Source organism: Eleginops maclovinus, chromosome 5 (assembly GCF_036324505.1).
Source record: "Eleginops maclovinus isolate JMC-PN-2008 ecotype Puerto Natales chromosome 5, JC_Emac_rtc_rv5, whole genome shotgun sequence".
NCBI lineage: Eukaryota > Metazoa > Chordata > Actinopteri > Perciformes > Eleginopidae > Eleginops > Eleginops maclovinus.
Genome location: NC_086353.1, coordinates 25,420,510 through 25,443,406, shown reverse-complemented (window position 1 = coordinate 25,443,406; position 22,897 = coordinate 25,420,510). Strand labels below are relative to the sequence as shown.

At 40.3% G+C, this 22,897-nt stretch overlaps 2 protein-coding genes across 13 annotated transcripts in view; both read right to left on the bottom strand.

Annotated features, from left to right (window-relative positions):
- The window catches only part of LOC134864993 (potassium voltage-gated channel subfamily KQT member 5-like), a 109,540-nt gene extending 94,665 nt beyond the window's left edge, over positions 1–14,875 (bottom strand). For both annotated transcript variants that reach the window (XM_063884371.1, XM_063884372.1), the window contains exon 1: positions 14,219–14,875. In XM_063884371.1, the coding sequence (XP_063740441.1) occupies positions 14,219–14,550 (332 nt within the window). In that variant the 5' untranslated portion in view covers positions 14,551–14,875. The remainder of the gene's footprint in view (positions 1–14,218) is intronic.
- A 4,452-nt stretch (positions 14,876–19,327) lies between these two features.
- Positions 19,328–22,897, bottom strand: part of rims1b (regulating synaptic membrane exocytosis 1b) — an 89,584-nt gene continuing 86,014 nt past the window's right edge. For all 11 annotated transcript variants that reach the window (XM_063884515.1, XM_063884520.1, XM_063884519.1 and 8 more), the window contains one exon: positions 19,328–21,788. In XM_063884515.1, the coding sequence (XP_063740585.1) occupies positions 21,570–21,788 (219 nt within the window). In that variant the 3' untranslated portion in view covers positions 19,328–21,569. The remainder of the gene's footprint in view (positions 21,789–22,897) is intronic.

Genomic DNA, 22,897 nt, shown 5'->3' with positions numbered 1-22,897 from the left:
CTAAGTCGATATGTTCCTCTGTCAACACACCTTTCAAAGTGCTTTCATCTGTGATATGTGATCAGGCTACTGTACTCAATGCTAATCTGTTCTCCGTGCAGCCAAGCTCGCCTATTAAAAGCCCGGGCGGGTAATATGACCCATGTGGTGCAGTCATTTCTGCCACTCTGTTATTCAAACAAGCAGCTGGTCTGTGTTTCTGCTCAGCTTGATTCCCAAAATCAAAAAAAACACCTCCTTCCTCCTCCCTCGACACACAAACTGCCATGTTGTGGGGTCAAGCTTATTTTACAAAGACAAACACTTATGGGTTGATTTGTGTTAGAGCTACAGGCAGGCATGACTTGAGGCACAGTCAATTTAACAGACTTATGTTGGAATAGTAACCGACATTCAAGCTGTTGTCTGGGACTCCTCGTGATTTTAGGGACTGCACGCAAGTTTTCTCACAGAGTTTGTAAAAAAGTCCAAATCAGTTAGGGTTAGGGTTCAAAGTGGCCATGATTTTGGCTTTCAGAACATCGAGTACAGGACCATTGAGATATTGTATGTAGAAATATGAATGTTGAACCCTGTGGCCTCATCTTTCCTTACAGTCAGTAAATGAAAATGACACAGAAGAACAACACACAGAGATCCCCAGTACCATTGCTTCTACTGCTCACTCTGTCAGATACACAATCACTCACCTCTTTATACACTTCAAAGCAGCAATTATCCTGAGTACAAGCACACAGATACACAGGGTGGTTTTAGCTGCTGGTGTGATCATATCTCTTCTTCTGCAGCTCATGTCAGACAGAAAGAAGGAACCAGGCCAGAGCAAACACAGCACAGCTTTGATGAAGAGGTGTGAATAACAGACAAGTGTCATTTAAAGCATGTGGTACAATTAACACGGAAGAATCACTCTTGGTGACATCTGATGCATTTAACAATTCCAAGCACCACTGTCATAAGGCAAACTGGGGTAGAGGCCATTTTCATTTCCCCTACTAAACCTGGAGATGTAGATTTCAATTTCAACCGGACATTTCTTACAATTTAAGAATAGTTTGAAAGTAAAAAAACAAACTTTTTACTAAAGTTAGAGAGACATCATACTCATATCTGTACACTTACTATAATCTATCTACTGCCCAAAGCCAGTTAGCTTAGCACAGCACAAATACTTAAAAGAGAGAAATAGCTAGCTAGCAAAGCAGGTAACGAAGAGCTCTGCACAATTGTTTCTAAGACATCGTGTCATGAGATTAGTGGTTCGTGCTTACTGCATCTTACGTGTGTTTTTTATTAAGGACAGTTCAGGCGATCCGTATGATTGGTCTGACCTAGCAATATGTTAAAGCCCACTAATGTGCTACATCATCAATGTTCCTCTTTGTGATTACACTTTGCCTTTGTTGGAAATAATGACACTCATTATTTTGCCTTTTCTGATGCACCTGCAGTTTGGAGACAGATGATGTTGACTTTAATGGTGCACTTAGTTGTCTCTATCTCCATAGCTCCTGAATTGATTGACATTTTGATATTACCCATTGTTGCGATGTTTGTGATTAATTTCACCTACAAGTTTCAATAGTTTCAAAAATAAGGCTATGTGTACTCATCACATTTCAAATATAAAGTATGCTTCCCAGCACTCACATGTATTGTTGTATCAGTGGAGATGTTGTCCATGAGGTTTCAGCAAAAGGTCAAGATTGTCAGTAAACAAAATGTGCATGTGTATGGAAGCCTTGTGTTGCTATATTTGTTGATGTCTTTATTATAATGAATATTTGTATCCTTTGGGGAACTACAGGATGGAGTCCACAACACATTTCCTTACGATGACGATAAGGTACATCATATAATAAACTTGTGAAATAGAATAATACAAGGAGGAGTGCTGCAGCTGTGGGAGCCGACATAAAACTGTTGGAGGAAACACGTTGCACTTCTTCATGTCAGCAGCATGTGTGCTTCAGCCTCCAAAAACCGCCGTCTTCACACAGACCCACACCAACACACACACACACACACACACACACACACACACACACACACACACACACACACACACACACACACACACACACACACACACACACACACACACCTCTGTGTATCTGGATGACAGAGGACTTCGCCTGAGGTGACCTGGGGGCCAAACTCACAGCTAATGTATTCTGACAAGTGAGCTACAAGAAAGTGCTAACAGAGCATTGTAATGGTTAAACCCAGCAAATACCTCAGCACTTTAACCTCAGCTGACGCACAGCCAAACAGCTGACCATTTCCCGTACACGTGGTCTCGTTTTGTGATGACAAAAAAGAGATCGCATTGACCAGGTCATGGCTGTGTTGGACTGTTGAATAGTACTGGGACTCTCACCGGTCAAGTACCGCCTGATGGAGGGGGCACCACTATGGGAAAAATCGTCAGAAAAACTGTCTCCCTTTCACAGAGTTCAGGCTCACCTCTGACACATGTGACCTGTAGTCATAAAAATCTAGTCTAGGCATTGGGCGATTACAGTTTTTTAAAAGGCTCCAGAGCACACTTGATAAACATGTACTTTATTCTGTTTGGCCTGCTTCGTTTTGGAGGGAGTAAGGTGTCAGATTTTCTCACACTGAGCTTTTATGTTCCCAAACAGAGGGGCTGTGTACACGCTCACTCCTACATGGGGTAGCGGGGGATAGGGCACATATTAATATTTTCTGTATGTCTGAGAGTTACCATAAGGACTTGAAATACAGGAGCAAACGGAAACGATGGAATGGAAATAAATGGCACAGATTTGGAGCATATTTGCAAAAGGAGCAAGCTCATATCATATGTGCAAACAAGCCTTTCCAGTTTACACACACTCCACTGTACTAAACATAATGCACTACATATACATGCCACGTTGGCTGAGCGTACTTTGGCTTGGCAACCGCAAGGTCGCTGGTTCTAGTCCCAGAACGACCAAGTGCTGGTGCCCCTGGGTAGGCCCCTGAGTTCTCTACATAAACCTGCTGTACACAATTGCTGCTCACTGTTGTTTAAAAAGTAGGAGGGGTCCACTACAGTACGGACTATGGAACTGAAGGGTGCCTGGTTCAAGCCCAACCAAATAGAGTGTGGACTGGTAGCTGGAGGACATCTTCTCATATCAGCCAGACAATGATGTAACTTCATCGAGACATTGCGGAAGAGAACCCAATCTGATAGTTCACAATTGTGCAACATTTTTAGAATAACCGCTGTCACAGGAAGCACTGACAGCATCACCAAACAGACAGGGGGCAGAATGTTTCCCCTTCACAGTGTTATTCTCTGTCTGCGTCTGTTTCACTTCACTGTTCTCACTTTGTCCTTTTGCACTTTCACTTCTTGGATACAGAAAGATAAAACATTTTTTACAGCAGCTATTTTGACTTGTCATGGTAGAAATATGGCTGCATTCCACTCAGGGGAAGTCCTGGTATCGTGCATGCCGGCTCACTGGGTTAATTAATGATACTGAGCCATTATAAATGTTGTTGGTATTGCTTAGTAAGAGTTATATTAAAGCCCTCATGGCGCACTTTCAGGGTACAAAAAATTGCCAATCTTTTAAAACCTTTATCATTATATATACATTTTATTATACTTGAATTTGCGGGGGGAAAAAAGAAGGTTAATAGAATTAATGAATATCCATAGTAATAAATGAATATATACTTTTTCCAGCTGTTCAAAGAAACTTTGATTGTATGTTTGGATCGTTATTATTCAATGCTTCAGGGCCTTTACATGTTTGCACATCACACCAACTATAGTTAAATCTGTGTCAGTGTCCAACTGACAAAAATGATCAATTGAAAACAGATATTTAAGATTATCCCTGAAGAAACACGTTTATTAGAAAAAAGCAACAATAAGACAATTGTAGAAAAGTCTAGTGCTCATTTCCACTCATTGAGCTCTAACTTCCTCATTAGGGTTAGGGTGTGTCTACGCCTGTCGGGAGACGCTGAAGACAAGAAACAAGTATAAATAGGTAAGATTTGGATTGTTTAATTTCAAATATCGAAACATTTTTAGTAATAAGAGGATAAAACCCCAGATAATGTTGAAAATAGGGATAGGATTTCCAGAAAATTCATTAAATTTGGTTAAAATTAAGCATTTTCACTTTTAAGAATTGGTGCAAATCCTGTTCAATGTGTGATTTTCCTGGTTTGACATGACTGAATGTCTACGGTAAAAAGAATGTGTTACACTGCAGCTGGGTAGTCCGAACTACCCAGCTGCAGTGCAGCCCCTGTGGGTAAGGCAGGGAGGTCAGGGGGCCTCTGGCTGCAGTGTTACAGTCTCGTGCCAAGCAGAGCGCCCCAGAGCGTGGCCCCTCTCCTCCTGATGTGCTGTCGCTCCACCCCCCACCCTGTCCAATCTGTCTGCCAAGCCTGCTGTGTGTAGATGGTGGTAATTCCTTTGTCCTTGCATAGACACCCCCCCCCCCCCTCACATTATGGCTCCTGTAGTGTGTAGCCTACGTCACACAACATGCAGCAGTGAAGCTATTTTTGAACCAAGAGTGTCTCTCCTCAGGGTTTCTGATTCTGTGGCCCTGATGTTAGCTGCAGTATCAGCTGTGCAGTCTTTATTATTGATTTATAATGCTATTTACAATAATCTTGTTATTTAGAAAAAGGAAATAGGATGTAATGTAAATTATAAACATACACTCCTTTTTCGAATGCATCATGGCCAATAAAAAAATAAAATGTCTTCTTTATGTAGCTCTTCAATAATTTGGCTTGTTGAAAGCTAATGTTCTTGCAGGATTCTTGATTGGTTATTTTCATTACGGTATAAGTTGCCTTGATTAAAAACAGTAGCTAAATGTAATGTAATAAGATAAGAAGTTCTTTATTGAACCCAATTTGGGAATTGTTTGCATTGCAGCAGCATAAAAGACAAGGCATTGTACATTAGAGAAAATAAAAGACTAGAAATAAACAGTTCAAAAGGACAACATCTCAATAGAAATAAAATAGCATAAAAAAAGTAAAACATATACATGTTGAAATAAAAGTGTACACAAAATATAAAGCAGGATATTATATATAAAGGAAGTTTGTAATTAATGGAATATTAAATTGAATATAAATGTAAAATGTATAATGTGAGTTTAAGTCCAGTTATCCAAGAGAAGCTATGGATCTAATTTTGTAAACTTTTGCACGGTTACGGTTACCCACGCTTTCCTTAAGCTTTAATTGATTTGATTTTTGAATTTGTTTTTCTTTTATTTGAATTGATTTCATAATTGATTATTGTTTACTGATTATTTATGTTCATAGTCCAACTGTATATATGTATATTTATATTTATAATACTGGTTTATTTTTATTTACATTTCTTTCTTATTTTTATTTTATTTTCCACTTATGCAATGACGTGTATTGTATTGTATTATGCTGCTGCAACACAAAAATGTCCCAGCCTGGGATTTAAAAAGTAAATCTTATCTTATCTTATTTTAAGTGTTTTTTATTTGCCAGATAAAGAACTGCAAAATAAAGTAAAATAACATCTAAAGATATCTTGATATTTGGGTATTATGCGACGCTCTGCGGGGCTGCTGGTGCTGCCTTCTTTATAATGAGGCTGGCTGTGTGTGTGTGTGTGTGTGTGTGTGTGTGTGTGTGTGTGTGTGTGTGTGTGTGTGTGTGTGTGTGTGTGTGTGTGTGTGTGTGTGTGTGTGTGTGAAGTTTGCATGGGGCTCTCTGTGAATAAACCCAGTTATTAGGCCTCCATACGAGATAAACTATCACACTCCGTTCTCCAAATGAGTGAAGCACCCTTCCGTCTCGCCCCCCCCCGCAAGGTGAATATCTGCCAACACATTGCTGATTAAAGCTCCGACATGAGGAATGACTTGAACTACAACAGGAGCGCGCTGAGAGGAGAGGGCAGAGCTATGAGAGGATGCTCTCTCAGTGCTAACACAGGCGCAGCGATGACGGCAATGCAAACAAGCACCATTGTCTGCGGGCCACAGGGGAGCCAAGGGACAATAAGTTGTGAGCAGGTAATGAAAACTCTGAAGAGATGTACATTCAACACTTCAACACCACTCACAGCCGATGGGAGAATGTAATTCCTCCACTATTCTCTCAAAGGAGGTTTTCCTTGGAGGGGTGCAAAGGATATGATGAAATCCCTGGAGGACGGTATGCAGTGAATATGAGTGAGAGAGGCACAATGAGAAAAGGTATGAGTGGATGAGCTAATGGGGCCTTTCTCTAGAACTGGAACCTGTGAAATGACAATCAGCCACAAAGTCCTTTTCATTAGCCGGTGAGAGTCAGGGGTCGGTGAGGTGGAGAGACCCTCACCGATGATAGCAGGTTTATTTCCCAGCTGCAGTCAGGGGTAGATTTTCACTGGGGAGGGACTACAGCTATATCGATATTGCGATATGCGACTAGATTATGGATAGTGCGATATTGCACAAATGTATTTTCCTGTTTTTAAAGTCTGTATTAGATTATAAGGTTAGATTGGATATACTTTATTGATCGGTAACGGGAGTTTTTTTTTATCACAAAAGCATGTCAACAAGGCATTGCACAAGTTTAAAATAGAATACGAATACAATTCAATAACATTTGACTAGTTTGTTAACAGATTTACTTTGCCCTGAATATGAACCAAAGTTTACATGAAAAAATAAAGTAAAATAAAATAAATACATACACGGTAGAAAGATATCGTTTTACTGTTGCTTTTTGTATCCTTTTAATTTTTAGGTTTTTAATACTTCTTTTAGTTTTTTATCTCTTTTTTCTTTCATTTTATTTCTACATAGGGTATCTAAATAATGCACAATATAACATATACAGAATATATTAGAATACTCTTTAATATAAAAAAAAAAAACACAGGAAACTAAAGTGTGCGATTTAGCAAAATGTTTTTTAACCTTTTATTGAAATTTTCTCTATTATTTTCCCAACATATCATTGTGTAAGTATTCTGAATGCCCTGATAATCACCCCTAAAATATTGATATCAATTTATTAAATGAAAAACATGGGATTTCCTCCTTTGGTTGGACTGGACGTTTTGGAGACAATGTTAGTTTACACTTCAAGATTTGGAGGAAAAGGAATAAAATACGGTTTAGCAGCCTGTCACAGGAGGCTACCAGGTGCTGAAACACAATACCCACAATGCATGTGTTCAGGCGTGCCCTGCACTCAGGCGTTGTCTTTGTGTTTATAGAAAGGACATCACTAAAGCAGATCGAGGGGAACTCCCTCTGAGAAAACACAGGAGGAAAACATGAGTTGCACAGCGGCTGTCCCCATCAGCTGTTCCTCTGAGGAAACAGGCACAACCATACCTGCATTTGATTGGTCGAATCAAATTAATACTGTCAGTGGTGGAAAACAGAATAGAACTTGTTCCAAACAACAATGAGAACTCAAAGAACTGTTCTATGATATAAAATGTTCCAATTATCCTGGTGAGAGTAATTAGTACACCTTTTGATTGTGTTGAAGGGTAAACATGCCGAACATTTGACAATATTACATTTTCATGGCACAATTATCCTGGATCAAAATCACTACAATTCAGAATATTATCCAGGTGATCAATATAACAATCACAATGAAGTCACACATATTTCTTTAGTGGACATCTTTTTAGTCAAAAAAACAAACAATACATCTAAAACAAGGTATGCCTAATCACTAATCACCATAACTTGTTGCATTATTAATGTTGCATTATGGGAAGAGTCTCAGATTGAAAGGGCCCTATTATGCTTTTTGCGGTTGTCCCTTTCCTTCAGTGCTTGTGTAACATAGTGACATCACTACATAACAATCAAGCTTCTATTGGCTGGTGCTCCAACACATTGTACGTGATAGGCTAAGGGGCGAGACATCTCAAAGCGGTTGACCAATCACAACAGAGCTGGCCAGCTAACCAATCAGAGCAGACTGGGCCCTGGTTTCAGACAGAGGGTGAAACAGGTGCTCCAGCACAGGCAGTATGAGAAACATAAAGAGCTTTCTGAACATTAAAGCATGGAGACATGTCCCAGTAGAGACACAATACTAATATGAACCTGAATATGAGCAGAATAAGTCCTGTGACAACAACTATGATGTAAGCGCTGCCTTGAATCTTTGTACTTAAAGTCAACTCGTGCTGTTTAAAAAAGGAGCTATTCTTTCCATTGAGTAACACCCTCTTAATGTTACACTGACCCCACTATGTCTTACACAGGTAAAGAACATAGAATGAATGGAAAATAGCCATGTAGGCTAGATGTTCTCCAGCATCTACAGAGAAGATTTTCAAAGCCAGCAATGAGACTTATTTTACACCAGAGGGGCATAATCCTCTCTCAGACATAATAAAGTCTGGCTGTACAAGAAAAACAGATATTTAAAACGACAGCATCTCAATGACTGGACTATAAATGACAGCTCAAAATATAGTACTTAACAGCAGCAGTGGGATTCAGACGTCTACTTAACATTTTATTGTGTCTGTTGGCTTCAAACAGTCGACAATGCCTACCAAGCAGGATGAGCCAGCATCCTTTACTGCAGCCCGTAAATTCAAGTCCTCCTTACTATAAAGCCGATGATAGATATTTTACAAGTTAGAGCAGCGAGTTCATGTCACCACTGTGTGCAGCCAGCTGAGAAACACTGTATCCTTTTCCGCCTAGCTTTTCCTGCCCCCCAAACATACTTGCAAGGATAAGAGCTTGTTAATCCAGAAGTGCAATGAATGGCAGCTCTATGTGTGTGTGTGTGTGTGTGTGTGTGTGTGTGTGTGTGTGTGTGTGTGTGTGTGTGTGTGTGTGTGTGTGTGTGTGTGTGTGTGTGTGTGTGTGAGCAGGAAGGAGGGCAGGCTGCGACCGCTAGCCAAACCCAACTCAGCACAAAGACGGGCTCAGTGCTGCTGCTGCTGTCACACAGGAGAGGATAAAAATACATATAGCCGCAACAGAGGAAGTATAGTGCACATGTGAGCAAGCCTTTAATAGCCATAATACATAACATTTATATAGCGCTTTTCCCTTTTTTGACGTTTACTTTAATTATATTTGATGATACTGTACACTTCCACTGCAGTACATTTTGGAGGCATATATTGCATAATCGATTACATTTGTTCCATATATAAACACATGACATGTGAAAAGATGCAGCACTGTACAACAAATGTGCAAAGTATTTGACAAAATAAGTAATTGGAAAATATATAATTGGCTCCACATTGGAAAAACTGCAGCATTTAAATGCTCCTGTGCGTATGTGTTGGTTATTAGACAGGATAATATAATACTCTAGAATCATAAAGTACTGTAAAAAGCCATAACGCATACTGAGAACTTTTATTTTTGATACTTTACTGATACTGATTTTGCTGATAGCACTTCTACTTAAGTACAATTTTTAATTCAGCACATTTACTTAAAATGGAGTATCTGTAAAGGGGTCCTATTCTGCTTATTTTCATGTTGATATTTATATATTGTGTCTCTACTGGGACATGTCTCCATGCTTTAATGTTCAAAAAGCTCTTTATTTTTCTCATACTGCCTGTGCTGCAGCACCTCTTTTCACCCTATGTCTGAAACCAGAGCCCAGTCTGCTCTGATTGGTTAGAAGCACATGTGTTAGTGATGTCATTATGTTACTGAAGCAAACACAGGAGTCCAATGGAGGTGTTTCAGGCAAGGGGGAACTAAAATATAAGTTTTATTGGTTAATTTTAACAATGTGATCACATGATATTATTAGCTAGCAAGCTAACCTAGCTAACTTAGTCATTTCAAATACACTGACAAAACACTTACTGTTATGAAAGAGGCTAACTACGCTATCAGTGACAGGTTGGCCCCCATACAAAATGAAACTAACTAACGAGTGTGTAGGAGAGAAACTGAGGGAACACAGGGATTTTAGCCTTTGCAGACCATTTACATAACCTATAGAACAAACTACAGGAAAGAGAAAAGCCCAAAATACATAATAGGGCCTCAAAAATAACCCAAGCTTACTATAAAAAAATAATAGTTGCTGGTACCGTCTCTTCATAAATGCTATAACATCACCATCCCTCCGACAATGACACACGCATGGCGAGCTGACCCTGATGTTGATAGTTCTTCGTGTTACAATTTTTCAAGAAGTCATTTTGCCACAGGCTGTGTGTTGGAAAGAGTAACACGGTTGAAGGTGAAAGATCACTTTGAGCATCAGAGTCAGTGAGGATATGCTGTGTGGGCATGTCAAACAGAGGATAACCGGCTGCTGGGAGGCCGGGCTGCTCAACGTATTTGCTCCTCTGACCTGTTCCTAATGTGTCGGCTCAGACGAGGCAGATAAGGAAGGATCAGAGCTTAGTTTTTATTGCCTCCTGAAAGCAGTGATTGGTGAAATTGAACTCCTGTGAGGTATCCTATCGTCAGCTACTCAGGCAGAAAGGCTTGGCCAAATTAATATAAATCACACTGATCCTCATGTGGACACACACACACACACACACACACACACACACACACACACACACACACACACACACACGGAGGAAATGACAATATTGCATTTTCACTTCATGAAGACTTCCGGCTTCGATTAACTGGTTTGCCAGTTTGAGAGGATTATATCTGAGGATTATTAAATGTGTCCTAGCATAAACCTCTCTGTCTCTTCTAGACAATGTCATATTAAAAAGGTATTATAGACATAATTCCAGAAATTGTACATCAAATATCAGCTAAAACTGGCCTAAAATATGCCTCGTTACGCAGTTTACTCCACTTACAAAAAGGAATCAATATTTATTTAAACAACGAAAAAAACATTCATGCTTACAGCAGGAATGAGTGTTAAAACCTGGAAATTAGTTAGGATTTTTGCCGCTTCCAAAGCCAAGGTTATTTTGAATGTGTTTTTGGTTAAATGCCTGGAATAAGGTTTGTTGTCAACACAAGCTTAAAAGATGTTCACGTGTTGTTACACAACATACAATATCTCAGAAGGTTCTATGTCATAAATACAGCTGTTGCTATTAAGTGACTAAATTAAAACATGATCCGCCTTTAGCTTAGCGGTGGAGTCTCTCAGCCATGCACCAGTGATGTCCTTTTTTAAAAGCCTAACATTAGCTTTTCACTTCTGGTGATTTCTTCAAAAATCATAAAGTGGTGTTAATACGTTGAGATTATCCTGCTAAACCAAATGTATAAGTATCATAAACGTGTGTTTGCCAAAGAACTTGTTTGTTGCAATATTTCAGAAATGGAATGGAAATATCCCATTACTACTGCTGAAGAACTCCTTGCGTTGCTAACTTCTGGGCCGTCCTGCAAAAATGTGACATCACTGCCCTTCTTTATTGTGTAGCTTACCAACTGGCAACAGGGCTATCTGCAACAATTGCCAGTTCAGCAGGACTTTCAAGGCCACTGAGCGTCACAGGAGAGAGAACTGAGGTATGAGTGGGAGTTCAGTACCTCCATTTCTCCAGCTCACTGCCACAGGGATGAAAGACACTCATTCACCAACTTCCCAGCGGCCCAACCGAGCATTCCTAACCTTCATGAGTGCTCATCTGGGGAGAGAGCCTGAGCACCCTTGTGGCTGTTCGTGAGTCACTTAAAATAAGAAATGTAAATGAGCATTTTTCACTTTAAGCTAAAGTGTAGACTAAAGTGGACACCAAAGGTGCCTCTCTAAAGTTATGGCCCTAATAAAAGAGGGTGAGGAAAGTCATCATTGAACTGGATGACCCCCATAGTGTTCATCGACATCATTACAAAACCTCTTCAAGTGGGGACAGGCCTCATAAAGAAACAAAAGAAGAAGAATCGGAGGATGAAACCCTCTTTATTGTCACACACATGCACACAGCAGAGCACACACAGTGAAATTGGTCCACTGCATTTAACCCATCCTAGTACTAGGAGCAGTGGGCAGATACCGTGCAGCGCCCGGGGAGCAATGGGGAGGGGGGATTGGAGATGTCCGGTGCCTTGCTCAAGGGCACCACAGCAGGGCCCAGGAGGTGAACTGGGACCTCTCCAAGTAGCAGTCCACCTTCCATATTTCAAGTCTGTTTGGGGACTTAAACCGGAGACCCTACGATTCCCAGTCCAACCCCCTACTAAAACACTTTCATACAATAAATGCTATCTTCCTCTGTAGGGAATTATGATCCAAAAGTAGATATGTTATATATATTTTTCAGCAGAAGAACATTGTGTTCATCTGGAGGATATTCTTATGTACAATAATTATGTTTCAAAATGCAGACTACTATAGCTCTTGATGAGAAAATGTTGCTAATGGTGCACAGTAGATAAGATAAAGGGGTGATTATCAGATCTGAGTGTAAAAACAAACTCCTCCTGGAAAAATGCTGGGACCTGATTTGCCAGAAACGGCAGCTCCTATAATTCTGATTAGCTAGACTGGTTGGAGTAAAGATATTCCACACAATCCAGCAGTTAAAACAGGTACTTTATTTTTTAATCAATTAGAAAAAACACAATCTGGGAAATTAGCATTGTTGATCAATAGCAAACTGTCAAAAATATGTACACCCATTAGAGTTAACAGAGGGTCAGAGAGTTAAGAATGGAGGATAAGGTCACAGTTGATTAGATGTGTTGTGCCAATTAAGTATATGAAGCCCTAACCCTCGTCTGTTTCATTCAAAAGAAGTAAGAGAGTCAATGGTACGGTGACCGAAAGCTGCTATCATGCTTAAACGGGCCAACTCACTTCCATTAGAAGAAACAAGCTGAGGTTTCAAAAAAGATGCAAAAAGAAATTATTTTAAAAAGTGCCAAAAAACATGCTGCAAGGAGCTCAAAACACAACAGAAACCCGGACACTTAAGTGACGCACACAGTTGGGACTGGAGAACGTGTTGACGTTCAGGGATATTACAGTTGGCCATCTGTCATTATCACTGGAAACTTTCCTAAAATATAAGTTTCCAATATTATTATCTAGCAAGCTAACCTAGCTAACGTAGTCATTTCAAATATACTGACAAAACACAAGAAAGACAATTCACTTCTGTACGTAGTGCTGAAACGTTTTGACTTATTTAAACCAATGCACTACCACTTACAAACCATCAGCTAAATTAAATTAAATGTAATATCAGGATAGAATTGTGAATCACAATTATTTTGGCAAAGGAAAACGTTTTCATATGGTCCCTATAGCTCAGGCTAACGCTTGCATCTGCTTAGTTTGCTAGTGTGTTTAGCCATTAGCTTGCCAGCAACAGTAGGTAAGCTAAAGGCTAAACACACTAGCAAACCTTGAAGAACTTGCTGTGTCAGTTATAACTTCTCTGTACCGTCTGGAACTTTTTGTAATAAGCAGAACTTTTTGAAACAGTACTTATAGTTAATTACAAGAATTTCTACAAAAAAATAACTGAGCATTTACACTTTCAAAATAAAAGCCATCAGTTTCATGATCTGCTGGATCAAGTGCTGAAGCAGCAGCCCGCCTCTCTTGCTAACCACCCCTCCTGGTGCATACACAATCACACCCACGCACCAAAAAAAGAAATATGGTGCCCAACAGTGAGCATGTGCCTCTACTTACTTCCTCTCAGAGTCATGATGCCACAACAAGTCACACGAGGGAAATCTAATGCAGCTGGATGCAGGAATGACGGAGAGAGCAGGGAGAAAGACTTTTATTTTTTACAGAGACGTGAAAGTAACTTTATCACCAAGAGACTCAAACATGTAGAAATAAATGGAAACACTACTACGCGTTCATATTCTAGTGAAGCAGTAGTTGCCACTCACCACAGAGTGGTTTAAACCTTGCATTTAAGCTTAAATGCAAAACAGGAAAAGAATGCATTTGCATTCCACTGGGTATATCAAACAGCTGAGAGAGGATCATTTTAGCAGGCTGTGAAATTGCTTCAACAAAAGCTCATCCTGTGTTTCAAAACGAGGCTCATTAAAGTGAATATAATGTGTTCCAAGCGGTGCATTCACGACATCCATCACATGTCACATGTAGAAAAGTGATGTGTTCAAACACATGTCCCCACGGCTGCTTTAAATTGAGATTATTTCAGATTAAGAAATGTGTGTTCCTGCAAAGGGGCTGGAAGAGCATCAACAGGTGTGCAGCTTCACATACACTATCCTACAAGCAAATAAAAGAAAAATAAACTCACACAAAGGCATGGTATATGAATGCCCAGGCTCTCGGTCTCTCCAGCACGTTGTACAGGTAGTTTTGGAGCCGCCGATAGCGCACGTTCCTGCGGCCACTCTGCGCGCTGTAGATGAGCGGCTTCCCCAGCAGGCTGAGCCGGGCGCCCTGCTTCCCCCGCAGGCTCTCTGACCCGGGAGCACCTGCTGACAGCAAGCCTTCTCCCGCGTTGTTCATCATCCTGTGTCCGGACTCCACATCCTTCAAGCCGTAGTCTTCAGTGCGGTGCCCCGGCGACGTCCTCATCCAGAGCCCGGTGCCGCCGACTTCGTCTCCGCTGTGGTTCCGGGGCATGGCATCACCAAAGCTTGCATCAAGTGCTGCACGGAGGTCTTTCCAAGCATGTGCCTAACACATTACACGTGTGAGTCTGTGACAGTAATCGCTGCCGGAGCCAGGCGCACTGCTAACCGTCACACTTTGACCGCCCTCTTTTTGCATCAACCTCTCGTTGAACCACTTACTTGCACAACCGCGCGTAAAAGGTATCCACGCGCCTTCCCTGTACACGCTGCTGTCCAATGTGAAAAATAATAAGTGATAGATACAGTGTGGGTCTGGGGGAGATGGGTAGGGGGGGATATTTTTAGCGTTACATGTCAACTCAGGCTCTTTTCCCAGTGCGCTTTGCCGCCTGTTGCTTCAACACAAAGCTGCGCGTTCACGGCAGATGTGCATCTGTAGTGTTCGTGCCCGAGAGTGACTTTATTTTTTACACACGACATGTTTTTCTGTTATAAACTGGTGGTGCTTTTACGCCAATGCAGCAGAAATGCAAATGAGCCACAGTTGCTCCTGAAATTTAATTTCCCGAAAAGTTCCAAATTACACCAGCCTATCAGGTGACATGGGCTCTGATGGATTTTCCACGTGGGTGACGGGAAAGGTAACCACTGAACATCTGCAGAAAATATCTAGCTGTGACCAAATAAATCTCCATTAAATTGAGTAATATGAGTTGTATCACATTCACTGAAACAGGCATTTCTGATGGTGCAGCTTTAATATTAATATTATATATGATGCACATATAAATGGAGATGCATCCGTCTATTCAGAGTAAACAGTTTTTAACCCAAAAGTCAAATGAACTGAACTTCGTTTGGTGTAGGCTAAAGTGAATTTGGTTTGAATGCGATAAAATGGATTTCCGCTTCACACTCTGCAACAAGTGTTTTCTTTGATTCCTCCTGTCAGCTCTATGATGGAACATCTTAAGAAGAATATTTCGTCAAGTAAAAACAGAGTTAGGAAATGTGAGTGTGGCTGACAGTTTACCAGTCAGCATTCTTTCACAAACACTCAAGTGTGTGAGTTACAGAGGAAGTATGTGTTCTCACATTTATTCTACAGAGGCGTGTGTGTGCTTCACCCTCTGCAGGGGTTTCTCTAACTCTGTCTCCAACAAAACTACGCCATCTCCTGGAGACTGCAGCAAACACAGCCTCTCAGGTTACATGTAAATGGGGGATTTGAATGGGTTGGGAGGGTTACATTAAAAAGATATTCTGCTATATCACAAATAAACCGTAAAAAATGTCATCTGTATCCTAATCTGAGGATTGACATATTAAAGTAGTGTAACCTGATTACTCAGTTATTTTTGGATTACCTTAATATCAAATGCAATTCCAATGAATAAGAGACAAGAAACATCAAGACGTTTCTTTCTTTATTGTTTTTATTTTATTTATTTATTTTAATAAAATTCAGTTTTTAGTCGTTTTTATAGTTTTTTGAACTTGCTGCTGTGATAAAAGAAATTATCCAATTTGGGATGAATAAAGTATATTTAATCTGATATAACATCCTACTAGGATATACCTTGCAGCAGAGGCAGTACAGTACCCAATTATGTTATTACCTCTTCATCCAATCAAGAACTGAAGAAGGTGCCGTTTGTAACGGAGTGTAAAATCAAGTCCCATGAGCTCAACTCATGCGCTGAACCGTTTAATTTGCATTTGGATATTTGTTCAACCTATGCTTGATTATATTTAAAGATAACTGCCATTGCTGAAATATCACTTGAAATAAAATGAACTGTAAACCAACTGTCCTCAGAGTTGAACACTTTTTCCATTCCACCGGTGATTCTGTTTTCAGTGTTTGGAAAGTTTAGCTTCATTTTGCAGCAGCCATTGCATTCATATTTTCATAGTAATAACTTAAAATACTTTTGGATATTTTCCTAATTTTATTTTAACTGAATCTACAAACAATTGACATGAAGAAACTTAGTAGTTATTAATTATTATACATTACACTACAGGTCATTTGTTAGATGCTCACTAACAAACATTCCATACTGTGGACAATCTCCCCAATTTGGAGTGAAGTGTCGAATGCAGTGGGACTTAAACCTACTCTCCAAGATCAGCGCACTACCCCACTGCGCCATCCTCCTTATAGGTATTTTGCTTTTGTTTCCCTTATGTACTTTCTTTTTAAAGCATTCTTCAATGGAGATATTTGTCATATCCAACAAACCTGAAAGTTGAAGATATAAGTCGGTCAAATAAAAAAATAATATATATATATTTGTGTATTTTTTTTATGTAAAGAATGACCTGTGAAGAAGTGGATTTATTTAGTTGAGTGGCAGTTATTATGAATATACAGTATATGTGAAATACAATGGTGTATAATTTAAAAATATTTTTATAAATAGTTCTCATGACGTTCTTGTTTTTTTTTTATGGCGAATAATATATTTTAGTTTTTATTCTGAGGCATTTTGTGAAACGTTTTGTAGAAACTCTAAAGTTACCATTGTACAAATCATCAAACAAACCTTTTTTTATCATTTACATTTGATTAATAGTGTATGGTGACAGAGCATACAAAAACAAATGTTACGCAGGTAAAAACAAATAAATAACAAAACAATCCACACATCAGAATAAGGGTACATTATAAATAAAATACCCATCATTCCAATTTACACAAACTATTGGGATCAAACCTTCAGAGGTCAGTATGTGGACATCTTGTGACAGTAGGTGTTGTTTTGTGCGGCTAAATGTGCTGTAACCGTTGAAGGGGAACATTTCCTCTTGTTCCTTTTCAGAGAATGCTGTGGTGAGTGCACAAAATGCGCAGTTATGTTCTTATCTGGTCACATGATAAGTTAACTTCCTGCAGCAGGCCCAGGCACCCTGTCGAGCATCTTCAAGTGAAGAAACACAGTCTCATGTCTTCATCCTGTCAGGAGGCAGGACCCCGCTTGGACCTCCTTTTTCCCAAAGTTCTTGTTTGCTTACTTTTCGTCAAACCCAGTTTCTTTGGGAAGGTCATCTCCGAGGATAATATGAAAAATGATCTTCCACTTCCAGTCATGATCCCTGTCTTCGTCAATGTGTGACCTCGGACCTGATTAGATGGATTAACCCGTTTCCTGGGCGCAGCGTGGAAATTCAATGTTGCCCTCTGAAATGTATGATCTGCGGCTCCCTTTTTGTATCCACGCTTAGTACATGGAAGTCGTGACCCCTGATCAAGCGATGGATGGGGGGGGGGGGGCATGGCAGGGCTGCTGGTGGGGGGGGGTTAGCAAAGATTGCCTGCAGATGTTGTTTCGGGGGGCCCTGTGCTTATTTAACGAGAGGATGTGGAACATAAATCTCCCAAGCCCTCTGCTGCACTGGATCGTATTTGAGGTCACACATGAGGCCGTTTTGAACTTCCTCTTCAGCAAGCAGCACCCGAGGCACAGAGTTATGGTGTTATATTGTGAGAGTACACGCCTGTCATGAGCTTTTATCAACAAAGACTGCATAATAAAACTTTCTCTCCAGAGATGGTCCTCTCATATGTGAGATTATGTCTTTCCCTGGCATGTTGTTACGTAAAAGCTCTGAGGAAAGGGAAAAGCCTCCAGTGTGTGAAAGGATGGAACTGAGAGTAAAAGCGGCTCTGAGAATGGAGGCTTGCCTGTGCCTGATAAAAGGGATTAAAGGTCAATAGCATGGTACTGAAGCCCAGGCGTCTCTCAATTACCATCATCAAATCCGATTTATCACTTTAAAGAGCACATATTATTTCATTTCCATTTTCATATTAGTATTTTATGTCTCTACTGGGACATGTCGCCATGCTTTAATGTTTAAAAAGCTCTTTATTTTCTCATACTGCCTGTGCTGCAGCTCCTCTTTTCACCCTCTGTCTGAAACCAGAGCCCAGTCTGTTCTGATTGGTTAGCTGGCCGACTCCGTTGTGATTGTGGTCAACCACTTATAGATGTGAAATGTCCCGCCCCATAGAAAGTACAATGCGTTGGAGCGTTAGCCAATAAAAGCGCAAGTGTTACATACTGTAGCGATGTCGCTGGAGGTGTTCCCCTTCTACAAGTGCACCATAGAGAGCATCCTGACCTTCTACAGGTGCACCATCGAGAGTATCCTGACTGCCTGCATCACGGCCTGGTACAGCAGTTGCACCGCCCTCAGCCATAAGGCTCTACAGAGGGTGGTGAAAACTGCACAGCACATCACCAGGACGGAGCTGCCATCCATGGAGGACCTCTACTCCCAGCAGCTCAGGAAGAAAGCCCACAGGATTACCAAAGACCCCCATCACCCCTGCAACAAACTGTTCTGTCTGCTGCTGTCTGCCGCAGCATCAGGGCCAAAACCACCAGACTCAGAGACACAGGCCACAAGATTATTAGACACCTGAGCTTGCACTATTTTTATTGTTTTTATATTTCGTTTTTTAGGTCTAGTAAATTGCACTGCTGAGGAACCTAGGATCTAAGTTTTTCAAACATAATTACACTGTAGTTGTGTAATAAACCTTTAAAAGTTTGAAAGTAGAAAGGAAAGGGAAACCCCCAAAAGCATAATAGGGCCTCTTTAAGTAAAAGCATACCACTGTGTAGAAATACTACGTCACAAAGTACCAGAACTACGTAAGTACTAAGTTATTAACTGTGGAATTTCATGGTGATATATTTTAGTTATATTTTTACTAAAACTGCACGATTGAGAAATAAAATAGATTGCTTTGACTGATTATGATTGATATTTGAAAGACATGAACATGAGTCAAGGAGCAGCTTTTCTTCCACACATTCTTTTTATTTGTAAATAATAAAAATGAACTTTTTTTTAAATATAAAACATACACATCATTTGAGCCACATCTGTTATACAAACAAGTAATGTTGCAGTGAATGCTTTACTTTTTTTCTAATTTTGTTTTTGTTTCAGTGGAACACAGAAGTTGTAAACAATCAGCGATTTTTTTTCCCGTTAATACTGACAAAGAAAAAAGAAAGGAAAAACCAGCTTCACCGGACGATGGGAAGAAAAAAATGAACCGTTCTGAGGGGAAGACGGCCGGGTTGGATCAGACGTTGGGTTTGAAGCACAAAGAGTGTTCAGTTTGAATCCCCTCATTAGAAGCCCCTCTGCAGGTCTCGGACCCCCATGAAAACCCACTGTATGGCTGTGGAGTATTTACACTATATGACTCTCTGTGCATCTGTATTCTTTATATAACTTAACATGTGTTAGCATATCTGAAATCCTTATGTTGAAACATAATTCATATTTCCATAGATCTGATTTGTACATATTTATCATGTCAGCCCCTTGGAGGTATACTATGAGAGGGAGGGGCTGCGAGGTGTGCTCAGTTCATCTTCCAGAGGGCGGAGGAACGACATCAACGTAATCTTAAAGTTTGAGAGACATTCAGCACCGGACTGAGGGGTGTGGACTGCAGTTCTTTGCGTAATGGGAATGGCTTCGGTTTCTTAGTTTGATCTCTTTAATATTCAAGTACGAGCAAACTGTACAACTGCATGCAACATACAAGCGGCCCTACAGTATGTGGAACTAACACGTATCTAGTTCAGCTTCTTTTTTCTGTATCTGTTTTTGTTTTACAAAAATGTGCATGCAACTTGGAACTGGCTCCAAAGTCATGCTGGCCCCGCCCCCTCTATTTCCCAGTGGGAGGAGTCTGCAGGCCGAAAGGAGGATGAGCGTTGGTGTTGGCGTCCCGACGGACCGTTCTGATTGGTTACTTTCACATTCACAGAGACGGACAAAGGGAAACTGTGATCTTCTCCTGTCAGTCGCTCTGTTTCCGAACAACTGGACAAAAGAAGCGGATGGAACCAGTGACGTTTCTTTTTTTCTTTTTTTAACTACGTGTTTTTTTCAAAAAGTTAAACTTTTTGTTGTAAAAAAATCAAGCTCTTGTGCTTGTGTTTAAATCTCAAAATAATGTAAACTAAAGGTTGGATAAAACCGTGCTGGGGCGAGGGTAGACCTCCCCAAAGAATGTGAAAAAATTAGACGGTCCTATTTTGCTCTCGCTTTTTTAACATTTTTTTTACAGTGATGTTGAACCCTTGTGATATTTCAAAGTGACACATTTTTATTTATTGGTCAACCTCCTAGGAGGCCTAATATACATCTATACAAACACGACTGGCCTGGACGTGAGCCAGCGGTGGAACAAGGAAAACAACGCTAATCTCACGGTCAAGTGTAAAAGTCTAAGCGGTGTCACCATCACCAGCCCCCCCAGCATAACACTTGCAGACATTTAATAGCTATTTTTTATGTCTTGTGTTTAGTTTTTTCTCTCCATGCACACACCAGACTGACAACATTATCATGAGCATTTTACGTACCGAAAAAACATTTTGTGCCCGGTCGTAACAAAGGGGACGAAATGAACGACAAAGCAAACACACGGAAACAGACGGCTCCCGAGCATCCGCGGTAAACAGAGTTAAAAAGAGGACTGGGGGTGGGACAAATGATGCGGCTCCGAGGTCTAGGCACCAGAAGAAGGCCCTGTGCTTCCAGACTGATACCCAAGTGGGAGCACCCTACCTGGGGGGGGGCAGGAGTGCCGGCAGTCTGTTTGGGGTTCTGGAGGAGGCCCCTGCAGAGGACTGCGCCCCCTGCAGGTGTGGAGGGTGATTACCTCTGTCTCGAGTCCATACATTCCGATGCTTACGTACATTTCTTTGCTATTGTTGATTCAGTTAAAAATCACCCTGCTTCTTTTGATTCTCCGCACGTTCTCGGGGTGCCGGCGCACAGCCCTGCTTCTCCAGCGAACAGAGAAGACACCATGAGAGTTTCTGAATGGATATGAAATTGAAATGCTCCCTACAACAGACGAAATGAACCGCGACAGGAGTGATTGTCAGATCTCAACAAAGCTTTCTCGTTGTGACTGTTTCTGATTGTTGTTGTTCTACATTTCCGCCATCTTTTTTTGTTTTGTTTCTCTCTACAGTACGGGTGGTGAGTTTGTTACTCGTGGTGCGGCGTAGAGCTGTTGGTCCACTAGGATCGCACCCCCGGAGGTCCGGAGGAGCTGTCGAGCGACGACTGCGAGGCCCGCCGCGTCAGAGAGGCGAGAGTCGGATCCACCAGGGACGAGGGCGGGAACAACTTGTACCAGCCAATCACTGTGCTTGATAAGTCCAGTTCCTCCAATAGGATTTGTGCAACTCCCATGAAGCTTTTATGATCCATGCGGCCGTAGTCCCCCCATACAATCACCTGAAGGAGGGGCAGGTGTGTCAGTTTACACAGCAGAGGTGGAAGAAATACTTAAATATTTTATTAAAATAAAAGTATTAATGCCACAGTGTAGGTATACTATGATACAAGTAAAACTGACGAGTACAAGTACAAAAGTAATAGCATGAAAATATTATGTGGAATGGATATCTTATTCCAATTAATTATTCGTTTAGGGGAAAAGGTGAAGGTACTGTAACTTAAATTACTTCCTATACTGCTAGGTATCTTAATCCATGATAGTACTTTACAGTTATTAGTTGATTTCATTTTTTTGTATTAATAATATGAACCTTTAAATTAACTACTCATCTTGAGGGAAAAGTATGATAGTTGCTTCAGAGTTGCAGTGGAATAGAAGTAAGAATGTAAGTAGCATGAAATGGAAATACTCAAGAAAAAAAGTACCTCAAAAATAAGATTAAATACAGTAATAGAGGAGTAGATGTAATTAGTTGCTTTATATTACTGCCAATTCCTCCGGATATTTTTATCTGTATGAAGAAACATTTAAGGAGACACACTAGGTTTTCTTTCACTGGGCGATTTTGAGAGTTTAGACTATTTTGCTTCCATAGAAAACATCGAAATCACACATTACGGTGTTTGTTTGACAAACTCTTGTCTATGTGTCTATAGATTGCTCCTACATTCACAAATGGATAACATTATAAAATGCCTTGTTACATGTTTAAAATACAATTTCAGACAAATGAAAAAAATTAAGTTATCCACTGGGAAATGTTCATAATGACAACTTTTAGGTTCATTTATTTGCACAATTTGAAAGAAATAACTTTTTGTGATTATTTGACTTATTTTGCTATTGTGATATTATTAAGGATATTAGAGGGATGGATCATTGTTTTTGTCACTATTCCTGTTATGATTAAAACATATTTTTTATGATTACGGGGTGTTTTTTCTTAAGGATATGTAGCAAAAAAATATGTTTTGTCCGCCAGGGTTTTCTTTGCAGCTCTTCAATACTCCATATAATACTTCATTCATTATAAATTACCCCGGATGACTAAAGGAATTCTGTTTCAAAACGATATTTTAACACATATTTTTCCTTGTAGGCAAAT